At 40.4% G+C, this 13,370-nt stretch overlaps 2 protein-coding genes across 3 annotated transcripts in view; one reads left to right on the top strand and one right to left on the bottom strand.

Annotated features, from left to right (window-relative positions):
- LOC128732817 (bis(5'-adenosyl)-triphosphatase ENPP4-like) overlaps positions 1 to 13,370 on the top strand; it is a 138,634-nt gene that overhangs the window by 21,037 nt on the left and 104,227 nt on the right. The gene's annotated exons all lie outside the window — the stretch shown is intronic.
- LOC128732816 (uncharacterized) overlaps positions 1 to 13,370 on the bottom strand; it is a 128,548-nt gene that overhangs the window by 31,385 nt on the left and 83,793 nt on the right. For both annotated transcript variants that reach the window (XM_053826216.1, XM_053826217.1), the window contains exon 2: positions 2,883 to 3,323. In XM_053826216.1, the coding sequence (XP_053682191.1) occupies positions 2,883 to 3,179 (297 nt within the window). In that variant the 5' untranslated portion in view covers positions 3,180 to 3,323. The remainder of the gene's footprint in view (positions 1 to 2,882; positions 3,324 to 13,370) is intronic.

The following is a 13,370-nucleotide window of genomic DNA, read 5'->3' as shown; positions in this document are numbered from 1 at the left end:
CCCCTCCTACGAATCTGAAACTTCGTGACACTCGCATTTTTGCCAGCTATCTTCCTGAGAGCCGTAGTCCTACGTCAATATTCAGTAATCTTTGCAAATGATAGCAGTCTTCGAAACATCTCACAACATAATACAGTAAACAAGTTTACAGCCACCGTCGAGCAAAGATGCAACGCCGCTGAATTAAATAGTGAACAGCAGAGGTCCCAAGTCGACAGGTGGAAGCAGTTCTTCGATGAACACCTCAATGGCGAAGTCGCAGAAGGAGGCGGAACGGAAATTAACCTAGGAGCGCCCATGGAAGATAGTGATGTCCTAGCACCTGACCTCCAAGAAGTCAAACGAGAAATCAGGCTGCTGAAGACCAATAAAGCCGCTGGGAAGGACCGCCTACCGGCAGAGCTTTATAAACATGGTAAACATATAAACATGCTAGCAAAGGCTCTACACTGGGTTATTTCGAGGATATGGGAGCTACCGGAGCCGGAGGAATGGATGGAAGGAGTGGTTTGTCCCATCTACAAAAAGGGTAATCGGCTTGACTGCTGCAACTATCGTGGTATTACGCTGGTAAACGCCGCCTACAAGGTACTCTCCCAGATACTGTTACGCCGGCTGTCACCGATAGCACAAGGTTTCGTAGGGAATTATCAGGCGGGTTTCATGAGGGCTCGCGCAACTACGGACAAAATTTTTACTATCCGACATATCTTGCAGAAATGTCGGGAGTACAACGTGCTCACGCATCACATCTTTATTGATTTCAAAGCAGCATACGATACAGTCGATCGAAACAAGCTATGGCAGATAATGCACGAATACGGTTTTCCGGACAGACTGACGCGACTGATCAGAGCAACATTGGATCGAGTGATGTGTTTCGTACGCATCTCTGGGACACTCTCGAGTCCCTTCGAGACGCGACGAGGGTTGAGACAAGGTGACGGTCTATCCTGCATGCTATTCAACATCGCTCTTGAGGGGGTGATCCGACGAGCGGGCATCGAAACGAGAGGCACGATTTTTACCAAGAGTATCCAACTTCTAGGCTTTGCAAATGACTTCGATATCATTGCCAGGAACTTTGCGACGGCGGAGGCAATCTACGCCAGACTGAAAGCGGAGTCTAGGAGAATTGGGCTAAAAATAAATGCGTCGAAGGCCAAATACATGAAAGGAAGAGGCTCAAAGGAAACAAATGCGCGCCTTCCACGGACGGTAACGGTTGACGGCGATGAACTAGAAGTGGTAGAGGAGTTCGTGTATTTGGGATCGCTGGTGACCGCGGACAACAACACTAGTAAGGAGATCCAGCGGCGCATCCAAGCGGGAAATCGGGCCTACTTTGCCCTTCGTAAAACGCTACGATCAGGAAGCATACGCCGCCGCACGAAGCTAACAATGTACAAAACCATTATTAGACCGGTAGTTCTTTATGGACTTGAAGCCGTGACACTGCTTACGGAGGACATACGCGCCCTTGCCGTGTTTGAGCGGAAAGTGCTGCGGGCGATATTTGGCGGAGTACAAACTGAAAGCGGAGAGTGGCGGAGGCGTATGAATCACGAGCTACAGGCACTGCTTGGGGAGACTCCCATCGTACATCTAGCGAAAGTTAGCAGGCTACGGTGGGCCGGACACGTCGTAAGGATGCCGGACGACAGTGCGACGAAAATAGTCCTCTTCAACAACCCCACCGGCACCAGGAACAGGGGGGGGGGGCAACGTGCACGATGGCTCGACCAGGTCGAAAGCGATTTGCGATTTCTGAGACGACTAGGAAATTGGCGACGAGTGGCCCAAGACCGAGTTGAATGGAGACAAGTGCTTGAAACAGCACGAGCCACCCCGGCTCTATGCTGCTGAAGAAGAAGAAGAAGAAGAAGAGGTCCCAAGTTGCTTCCCTGCCCTGGGATACTCCACTCAAGTTACGGCAATGAGAGACGTGTCAATAGTGTTCGGGCTCTTCATGGGCAGCAATAGTGGGTCGATTTTCCTTCACAATATTAACAAGTAAGACAGATTAAATCGTGGCTTATTTTACAAAGCGAACTAACAGTAAAACAGTCACTAACAATACGCTGATGCTTCTCAGAACAGATCCATAACCATAAAAAAGCCGCTCATACACCGCCATATTAGCTGAACAACACTAATCTGTTCATTCAGTTATACCATAGAGAAGAAAAAACATAACAAGAATGATCAGCTTATTGTAATTATTGTTTTCAATTTACTCTACTAGATACCAGCGAACCATCGGGCGCCCCAGCCCCGAGGCACTATTTTCTTCAGCTCGCATCTGTGGGTGTGTGTGTGTGCTCGTGCGCGCATCACAATGTAAACACAGCACAAAAAATGGGCAGCTTAAACAACAATCAGCCCGTGATTGGTGTTAAAATGGGTGCTTCCTATAATTATGTTTCTGAATCGAACTGCCGTGCCCGTGGGGGTACAACCGATGGTAAGCCTTGAGGGGGCTCTCTCGCGTCTCGCCTGGCCAAATGGAAATGCTGCAGCAGCACATAACCTATACCGAACACAACGGACCGGCTAATTATGGTGGTTCGGTTTGAATTGTGTTATTTTATCGGTGCTTGTTTTATTGCACCGATGATCGCCCGACGTTACACGCTTGAACCGAACGACGAGCGGTGAAGTGTGAACGCGCTCACGTGCGATCGGCCAGCGGGCCGGCCGGTGGCGGGCGGTGGTGGAGCTCGACCAACGCATTTATTGTATGCAATTAGCGGCCCATCTCGCCAAGATTGTTGAACTTTATTGAACTGATTAGAAGCGAGAACTAAAATTGATGGCAAACGTAAACGTTTATTCAGCTTCAAAGTCAACACTCACTGGTTAAGGATCGGAAATTGACCTACCTTAAAGTCCCACTCCTTGTCCCGGTTCATCCGTGGACTGCTGTTGCCACCATTGTGGTGATTGCTGTTGTACCCATTCAGATTGTTGACGCTGCTGTTATTGTTTACGCTCACATTACTAATCCTTCGGCCGACGATATTGTTATTGTTGTTGTGGTTGTTGTTGTTGTTGTTGCTGCCACCATTGTTACTATTCCGGCGGTGGTGATGATGATGATGATGACCGGATCTTCCTCCTCCTCCTCCGCCTCCTCCTCCACCGCCGCCACCATTACCTATGTCATTGGATGACGTCATAATGGCACAGCCGCGTCTCGAAGGAAAAAAACCAAACTAAGCAACCGCGTAAATATTCCTTGGCCTACTGTCGGTGATTCTTCATCCTAGAGTGCGGGTTGTTCCCTTTTGTGTTTGGACCGAAACAGTCGTTGGAGTTGGATTCTGAAAACAAAACAGGAAAAATTGAGAAATTTAATCGAAATGGTAATGGTAATTCAACTGTTAGGGGAGAATCGAATAATTAACGTGCTTAATTTCAAAGAAGCTCAAGCACGTGTGCTTGGACGTAAAAATTTGCATAAATTCTCTGCAGTCGTTGTTAGTCGGAGCAGTTGAATAACCTACCCACTGACAGTGGTAGCACACCGCTTGAAAGTAACTTAAGTTGAGCAAGCTGAAAACAACCTTTTTACAGCAAACATTCAATCATTATTCGCTGGCATCTTGGCGCTGTATCAATCTTTCACGCTGCCAGATCGCTGCGATCGACTTTCGTTGCACGTTACACGTCGATATACGATTTTGAAGCATCAATTTCACCCGCTCGTTACAAGCGGCCAATGCGAGGTGGCCGTGTAGTATCAGTGTAAACGGCGTACTCAACTCTCCTCGCACACAGACCGTCGAGTTCGAATAATTACCGCTCATCTAAATTACGTTACAATCGCTAACCGACCGAGGAATATTACCTACCCATCGCAACTGGCTCGGCGCATAGTAGGTACAAGGTTTTGCAACATTTTCCCATGCTTGCCCGGCTCGTTCCTCTTCTCTCATGCTTTTGCCACCAAACAACACACACATCAAGATGATGATGCGGCTGCTGCTGGTGGCTGGAGTGCCGTCGTTAATCAAGAGCCCATCGAAATCGAACGCCGAGGTGTCGGAGGCGACAAAAGGAAGAACCTACTGCTTCAGTGGAACACGATGCGATGCGAGGAAGCGGATCGAAAGTGAAAGAGGCCCCGGGTTTGTTGGCATCTCGAGGCTACCGAGGACAGAAGAATAACTAACATTGCTAGCCAGCCAGCACACGACAGGCTCTCAATTGACGGTGTACAATTCTGCCAGCAAGATCTCACCGGAGGAAGGACGGAACCGAGGAGGGGCGAGAAAACGTGTTCGATTGGCTTACTGGAGCCTGTTTTTATTACCGGGCCGACAATCGAAAGTGACTTATGGCTAGGAACTGGTTAGGTTGCTCTAGCTCTGGAGGTAATCTATCGTCCGAGTTGGATAAAGGAATTAAATGAAAAGTTATTTGTTCCGTTGCTGAAACTTATTTTTTCACGATTTGTATCATTGCGGCTGCACTAGCTGGTTACCATTAGGAATAGTCTTGCTTGTAGTTTTTGAATTAATCATGTAGGGTACCGCACTGTTTCTTCAGCCTACTTCTCTTTTTGTCTTTTTCCATATACTAGGGGGAAAAACTATCACTAATTGCGGTGGGGTTGCTGAAGAGAACGGATTTCACTGTACGGTCGACCAGCATCCTTGCGACGTGACCGGCCCACCGTAGTCTTCCAACTTTTGCCTGGCGTACGATGGGAATCTATCCTAGTAGTGCCTGCAACTCGTGTCTCATAGTATGCCTGTGCTACTCTCCGCTTTGCGTTTGTACTCCGCCAAAAATAGTCGGCATCATCTTTCGTCCAAACACACGTATGTCTTCCGTAAGCAAAGTTACTGTCTCAAGTCCGTGGAAAACTACCAGTTTGATTAGCTTTTTGTACATCGTCAGTTTTACTAGTAGTATGGCTATATCAAATAGAGATACTTATGTAGATATTGAATTTTAATCTTGAGGTATCCGTCTTTACCGCACATTCCTTAATATGACAATATATTATTATATTGTAATCATATTTATACATACTTATAATAAATACATATTTACTTGCATTCGGTCATCAAAATAATAGATTTGTTATCGTCGATACAGATTAGTTGAATCATGGTGTGATAAGTGCTTTTTCATTCAATTACTTTTTGCGTTAAACAAAACGTTACGGGACACCATTTTGAAGCACCTATTTTATTTTGCAAAGACATGCTTATCAAAAGTCAAGCACAGCGCGATTTTGATTGTACCGTGAACGTACCATATTCTGCGCAGTTAAGACATTTTTATGATTATTCCGCTATTCTAAGTATTCTAGATTTAAATTAAAAACGCGGAAAGCAGCAACGTGTAGTGCTACGGTCTATAATATCTGGTAAAAAATATGGGAATTATAAGTCGACCAACAATCGAGTATATTTTTTGTTTTGTAAACTTATCCACGGTGCCTAATTCTGCGCACTCTCTTGTCCATGTTCCTAATTCTGCGCATGTTTGCTCCTAATTTTGCGCACCCAAAAAGTGAAAATAAATACTCCTGACATGCTGTTTATGTCTTTATACGCTGAAAGCACACCAAAAAATACGGCATTAGCCATTACCATAATTAAATCTATGATTCGGTCTTCTTGTGCTGTCCGGGTGGCAAAAGAATGTTGTTATCATTTTGATTGCCTCATTTTAAATATTTTATTCTCGATAACGTGAAGGGCGAATTGATTCGGGTTTTCTGCATACTGAACATTACACTGTAAACTAATACTAAAAATTGTGTTTTCATGTAGAAACCACTTCCCCACTCTCTGACAGCCCCATGAGGTTGGACATTTAAAAAAATAGAAGACATGGTTTCATGAATTGGTGCTCGTAGGGTCGGATCCCGAGACACAGCACAGGATGTCAATCAATGCAAGTTAAAGATTCTACTTGAATTTTCATGCCTCTATACCTCAGCCATTTGGGCGGGGTTACGTATTCTTTCGCGATTTCTTCGTAGGATACATTACTGCGCAGAATTTGAAACATGAATAAAAAATCTGTGCCTAAATCTGCGCATTATTGCATCGCATTTTTCTATGGAAAGCAATACATGCAATCACTCTTTTTGTCTAAAATATGACTAAACTAATTATTCTTTCTAATTATGCTGGGTAATTTGATCATTGCAAAGAATTTAGATCATAAATTGTTAATTTTTTAGAAGGACAATCTTAGCGTTGGTGCTAACGATGATGTTTTCTGTCATATAAAATATTTTCAGTTTCACGTTAAATTATTTCGCTCTGAAATATTATGGCCCGTTTGTGAATAATGTCGTAATATTCACAGACATTTATAAAAAAAATAAAGCAATGATCATAGTTATGCACAATGTTAAAAAAATACTTATATAAAGAAAAATGCGCAGAATTAGAAGCGGTCACGGTAGAATTGTTTTGTGACATAATTTTCACAGCTTTTTAGTTGCTAGGATAAGTAAACGTGATCATAATTGTGTTTTCCAAATCATCATCAAGAGCGGATACGCGTAAGCGATTGCTGCTGGGTTTTCAGCCTAGTTATGTGCTAATAGAAAAACCCGAATTAATCCACCTAGCGGCGTGACCTAGCCTTTCTACTGCTACAATAATCATTATTTAATTTCTCAGGAACATCTATAATATTGTGACTATATTTTTAAATATCCGTTCCGTATTCCTCAAAATCCTTATTTACCAGTACAATTCACAAAGTATTGCGTAGAATAATTACATTTTCTTTCCTTGGGTGCGTAAATACTTGTAAGCGTCATTTATGTTACTTGATTATTTAGTTTTATAATCGGTCGGCCTTAACTTTCGGGCTTCAGAGCCTTATGCGAAATTTGTTTCGAATTTACAATATGAAATATGTGTTCATAGCAGATTTTTTGATATTTTGATATTAATACCATGCGTTCAAAAGTTAGCATCTTTGAAAAACAAGAGTTTAGAAAAATTATTATTATACTTCACTTTTGAAGAGAAAGGACATCGACAACAAAATGATTAATCTTAAAATTTTACTATTAGTTTCATTCAATTAGGCTTCAATTGTGCAATATATCTGAATTAGAAAAAATAACTGAATAGAGCATTAGATATGAAAAAGAGAAATTGAACTTTTACTTAACTGGCGCTGTTTCAGATAATTATTTTAGCATGAAAATCAAAACTTAAGCTTCTTTTGAATGTACTTTCATGAAAAGATAGTCATTAGCTTGATCGCATCGTTTTTACAATGTTAGTGGATTAGGAAAACAAGACGAGGTCGAAAAATAGTGCAAAAGCTGCGCCATAAACATGCTTGAGAATGGGAAATATGATCGATATGATTTCCAGTGCTTGTCATTTTTGAATTATTTATTAAAACATGATATATGACATAAGACATCCGTCCTTTAAAATGTCACTAACGAAAACAAATCTTACAAAATTACTATCGAGCAACGTTTACTTCCTATTTTTCAAGCTCTAGCTAAGCTCTAGTACCTATCTATTGATTGAAAAGAGCATCTATTGATGTGCAATATTTGTTTGAAATTTGTATAAATTTATTTAGAAAAATCAACGCACTAGTATTTTTGATCCTATACATCACTATACCTACATGCTTAAATTAACTGCTTTTCTTTGCTTTTTGCTTTTCTTGTACAATTATGAGTAATAGCAAGTGAAGAAAATGACAATTGAAATCTGAAATCAAAGAAAAGAAAAAACTTTTCGATTGAATCCCACTATTTAATATTCATTTGCAACAGATACGTAGTTCGCCTAAGACGTGCAGGCTTCATCAGTGTCTTATTTCAAAGCGTATACGTATCTGTCGCGAATAAATATTAAATATTGGAATTTAGTCGGTAAAAGTTTTATCTTTTCCTTGAATTCAAAGTTCGTATTCCACTAAGAGGCTTCAAAAACTTCAGACAATTGGCATCTCTTGAATTTCAATGCAAATTCAAAAATTGCAAATTGTCATCACATACACACATACATACATAGATAGATAGATACATACATACATACATACGTCACACACATTGAATACAATCAACATTTGATTGATATGTTTTGATTTCACACGTTTTAACGGGTTAATATACGGTGCAGCAGTAATTTTCAAATAATAATAAGATGTGTGATGTTTTTCATTGAATTAATTCTTATATGTTACAAAAATATGTTTTAAATACTATTTTTTCACATTTCTTTATGTAACTTTCAAACTACAAGGCTCCTCTTTCATATGCAATCAATCTTGTTCAAATCGGTTGAGGGACCTATGAGATAATGAAGTCCCATATTTTTCGTATTTTCATACATAACTTTTGAACTAAAAGTCCGATCAAAATGAAATTCAATAGCGACCTATGAGACACCTAGACCTTTCATTTGACACTAAGAACATTAAAATCGGTCCAGCCATCTCCGAGAAAAGTGAGTGAGATTGAAAGCGTTACACACACACACACACACACACACACACACACACACACACACACACACACACACACAAACATACATACACACACACAGAAAATGCTCAGTTTTCAAAACTGAGTCGAATGGTATATGATTATTATTGGGTTCATTTCAGATAGCTTTTTTTTACAAACAATTGATCAAGGGACGGTAAGGGAAAGTAATGTAGAAGGATTTTTTGGGAATGGAGGGGAAAGAGTGGAAAGGAAGGGGGGAGGGATAGTAATAGGTAGCTACGCTTTACAAGTTGTCGTTGTGACTCCTACCTTTTGTCCAATGCTGGAAGGTGCATGGGTCGAACCAAGCTATAAACTCGACGAGCCACATGCTCTAACGGGTGTTGTGGGTTCAAATCCGGTTATAATCTCAGATTATAACAGCTGTGAAAATGATGTCACAGAACAATTCTACTTCTTTTCATCACGGAAGAACACAAAAATTCCCCTCTGATATGAAAATATAAATCAATTTTCATTCATTAGCAATCTGCAACATTTTGCTTTTAACACTGACGAACTGACATGACACATAGAAGAAAATTCTTCAAAAATCATTGTCCTACACATTTTACTTGCACACTAGCGCCTTCTGTTATGCATGTTGCGGAGTAGTTTACATTTGCAGGGTTTTATATTCGTCGGGTGTACCACAGGGATCTGTTCTTGGTCCACTGCTCTTCTCTATTTACATTAACGATCTACCTAATGTACTTAGACATACCAGTGTGCAAATGTTTGCAGATGATGTTCAGTTGATATGCATCAGACCCGATGTAGCTGTACAAGAATTGATTCAACTTGCCAATCAGGACCTACTGCACTTAGCAAATTGGGCGAGGAAAAATTCTTTAAAATTAAATCCTGCAAAAACTAAAGCAATGTTATTCGGACCAAGGCAAACACCTCTATCAACACTACCAGGAATATCTCTTGTAGGTTACCATGTCGAGCTAAGCAGTGAAGCCAACAACCTTGGACTTTGTTTTCAAGATAATCTTGAGTGGGATAGAGCAGTCTCTATAAAATGCGGTAAAATCTACTCCTGTCTCCGTACTTTAAGGACGACGTCCTCGTGCTTACCAGAACATACTAAGATGCAACTCTTCAAGTCCTTGATTTTACCACATTTTATTTTTTGTGATATTGTACTCTTAAACATAAGTGCTGCTATGGCTTCGAAATTGGAAGTGGCCCTAAACGACTGCACCAGATACGTGTACAACATTAATCGCCGAACGTCGGTACGTCATTTGCAGAAACAGCTTTTGGGGTGTCCTTTCCGATGTTTCTATGCTTTGAGAGCATGCTTGTTTCTGCACAAAATCATAAATCGTCGTGCCCCGAATTATCTTTTTGACAAGCTGACTTTATCACGAAGCCGAAGGACCAACAACCTGGTGATTCCGTCTCATTCTACAGCGAAATACGGAGGAACTTTCTTTGTGAGGTGTGTGGCGTATTGGAACATGTTACCTCCAGAATTGAAGCTGTTGAGCTCGGAAGTAATGTTTAAGAGAGGCTGCTTGATATTTTTCAACCAATAATTATTTTAGTATAGTTCAGTTAATCATTGTGTTGTTAGTTATTATTATATTTCGTGATCTTATCGTGAATGGCCATAAAAAGAGGTTTTATACTGAAAACTCGAAGCAACACTCGAGCGCCCCGGTGTGGCCATGTAGTGAACATGCTTTTTTTGAAAAAATAAGTGGTTTTTGAATGGACGATGGAATTAACGCGAGTGTATCGTCTGTTTGTCTGTGCTTTTAATTTCAGCATATGGTGCTCTATGTACACTACTACCAAGATGTGATGCAGTTGCGCCTGAAACTCTTCTATCATGTTGATATAGCTAGTATTTGAGTGACAACCACTTGCTTCTAGGGCTAATACGATTCAATGCAAGCAACAGTAAGCTGTTGTCACTCCAAAACTAGTTATCTACAAGGAGCCCGGAATGTAGGCAATAGCGACACGTTATCCATCGGTCTCTCTTTTGATCTGTTTTTGCAAAGCATTTAATCCCTGTGCTGGCTATTTCGGCCTGTCGGATTTAAAAAACACAGACACCACTATAGAAAATGGGCGCAATTTAGCCGCAGCGACTTCATCATTTCTCGCGACTATAACTCAAAATCAGTAGCGTTTCATTAAGATCAACATACACGCCGATATTCAGTAAATATTATTCTATCAACTGGTATAAAAATCTTGTCTCGAATGAATATAGTTTCAACGTAATTCCTGAATATTGTTTAGGCTACCGCGTGATGGGCTGAAAATACCCTCTCGTACCCTATGCCGCTTCTGTGACATAGAAAAAAAAGACTCGGAACATGGAAAAAATGTAGTGATCTGGTAATCGAATGCCTACTAAATATAGCATTATGATGTGATGTGTGATTGTAGCGGGATGATTTGGCGGACGATAGATTAAAAGTCAAATTGCACCGAAAACGCCCTTATCAACTTTGAATAATCATTGGAAAAACACAAATTGCAATAAAATAATAAATTACTGATATATAGTTCCATACACACTTAAAAAAAGTACCGAGTTCGGTAAATTTTACCGAACGTTCGGCTGCTTAGAGTTCTTAATATTTATTTTGAAACGATGATTCTACAATTGATGAAGGGACGGTAAGGGAAAGTAATGAAGGATTTTTTCGGGAATGAAGGGGAAGGGTGGAAAGGAAGGGGGGGGGGTAATAGTTCGGTAAAATTTTACCGAACTTTTCAAGTGTGTATGTCCCCGTTTCGTACATCCAAAAAACCTGAATTAATCCACCTAGCGGCGTGATCTGGCCTTTTTACTACAACAATTATTTTTCAATTTCTAAGAACATCTACATTTTACACGTATTAACCTTTTAATATGCGGTGTTTAAGTGTTAAAGTTAGAATAGCTTTGGAATGAATCGTCTGATTTTCAATAAGTTGGTCGCGTTTAATAGATCTGAATAGTAATTTTCAAATAATAATAAATTGTAGAATGTTTCGCATTGAAATAATGCCCAAACATCATGAAATTTGGAAGTTAAGGGTTTTAAAGGCAACTAATATGCAACTTTGTTTAAATCTTTGAGAAACTGAAATCTCATATTTTTCATAGATTTATACCTAACTTTTGAACTAAAAGTCCGATCAATATGAAAGTCAATAGTGACTTATGAGTGACCTTTCATTTGATACTAAGATCATTGACCGATTGTCCAGCCATATCCGAGAAATGTAGTTTCAAACAAAAGCGTCACACACACACACACACACACACACACACACACACACACACACACACACGCACACACACACACACACACACACACACACACGCACACACACACACACACACACACACACACACACACACACACACACACACACACACACACACACACACACACACACACACACACACACACACACACACACACACACACACACACACACACACACACACACAGAAAATGCTCAGTTTTCGAAACTGAGTCGAATGGTATACGACATTCGGCCCACAGGACTTTTTTTCTATTTCCGGTTTGCCGAGTGATTTCAATACCTTTATACTATAGGTTTATATAGTAGAAAGGCAAAAAGATAAGAAAAATGGTACCAATCATTTCTTAGAATCTCGTCCTCTTTTCGACATTCCCCCAAATAATTGTAAAATTTCCTTGAATCCAAGAATATTATCTTATCAGACTGAACAGCGCTCGATAATATAGCTGCAAAGCACTTTTTCGTCGTCCAGATTGAACGCACCGTTTTTTCATTTTGGATATAGGTGTCGAAGCATGAAGAACAAGTTTGATTTAGTACAAAAAGTTTGACAAAGTGGAATTCGATTCACGTTTAGTTTTGTGACTGATCCAGAGCTGTCTGAAACCTAATTCTTTTTCATAATGAGCCAAAATAGCAACAAGTAAGCAATTGAATGGCGATCGAAGACTATGTCCCTCAACAACCATTCTCGTTCGCAGAATTTCTGAAACCATGGATGATAGTGTAAAAATTGATAATGCCAAACAAAGTGAAGGCAATTTGCCAGAGGTGAAAAAACGAGCAGGAACCACCGGTGCTATGCAAGGATACTTGTACGAAACGAAACTTTTTACGTACGTTTTGTTCCGTGCAATGGTATCCAAAGGAAATTCATTCTTCATGTCATCAAATGTGGACGAAATTGGAGCTTTTGATGACCTGGTATTCATAGAAAACACTGAACCTCGACGGGGTTTTTTCTTGCAAGCCAAACACGGCGAAAAAGTGATTACAAACGAAGCCTTGCTGAGTGCGAAGGGCGATTTTAGTCTGTCTAAATATTTGAGCAGTTTCCTAAAAATAAAAGACGTTTATGAGAATATGGAAATCACTTGCGTGCTGTACACTACCGGCGGTGAAAAATTGGATAACGACAGAAAATTAAATGAGTTGGAATTTTTGACACGTGACACGATTCCATCAAAAAGTTCAGTGATAGGATCCTGTAATGTAGATTCCTTAATTCCTACTAAACATGGAGGAAAGAAATTTCAACTGAGTGAAACATATGTTGACGATTTAGCAGAAATGGCCGCTGAGTCGCGTATTCGCAAACTGGGGTTCAAATTGGTCGAGTTGAGTGCAAAAAACAGTATAATGGCCGACAATGACATCAGAAATTATCAAAACATATTAGCCGAAGAGGTAATTAATGTTCAATCAAAGCGAATCAGACCAGACTTTTTCAAGAAAAGCGGAACTTTGTGGTCGGTGCTTAGGGAATCTATGACGAAAACGATACTGAAAACCTCATGCTTGAACTTAACACCAAAGGAAAAAATCTCCTTGCTTAAAGCTATAGTCGAAAGGCCAACAGTGGAAA

Source organism: Sabethes cyaneus, chromosome 1, assembly GCF_943734655.1.
Source record: "Sabethes cyaneus chromosome 1, idSabCyanKW18_F2, whole genome shotgun sequence".
In the NCBI taxonomy this organism is placed as follows: domain Eukaryota; kingdom Metazoa; phylum Arthropoda; class Insecta; order Diptera; family Culicidae; genus Sabethes; species Sabethes cyaneus.
Note: the sequence above shows the minus strand (reverse complement) of the source record. Positions and strands in the feature narration are given on the sequence as shown.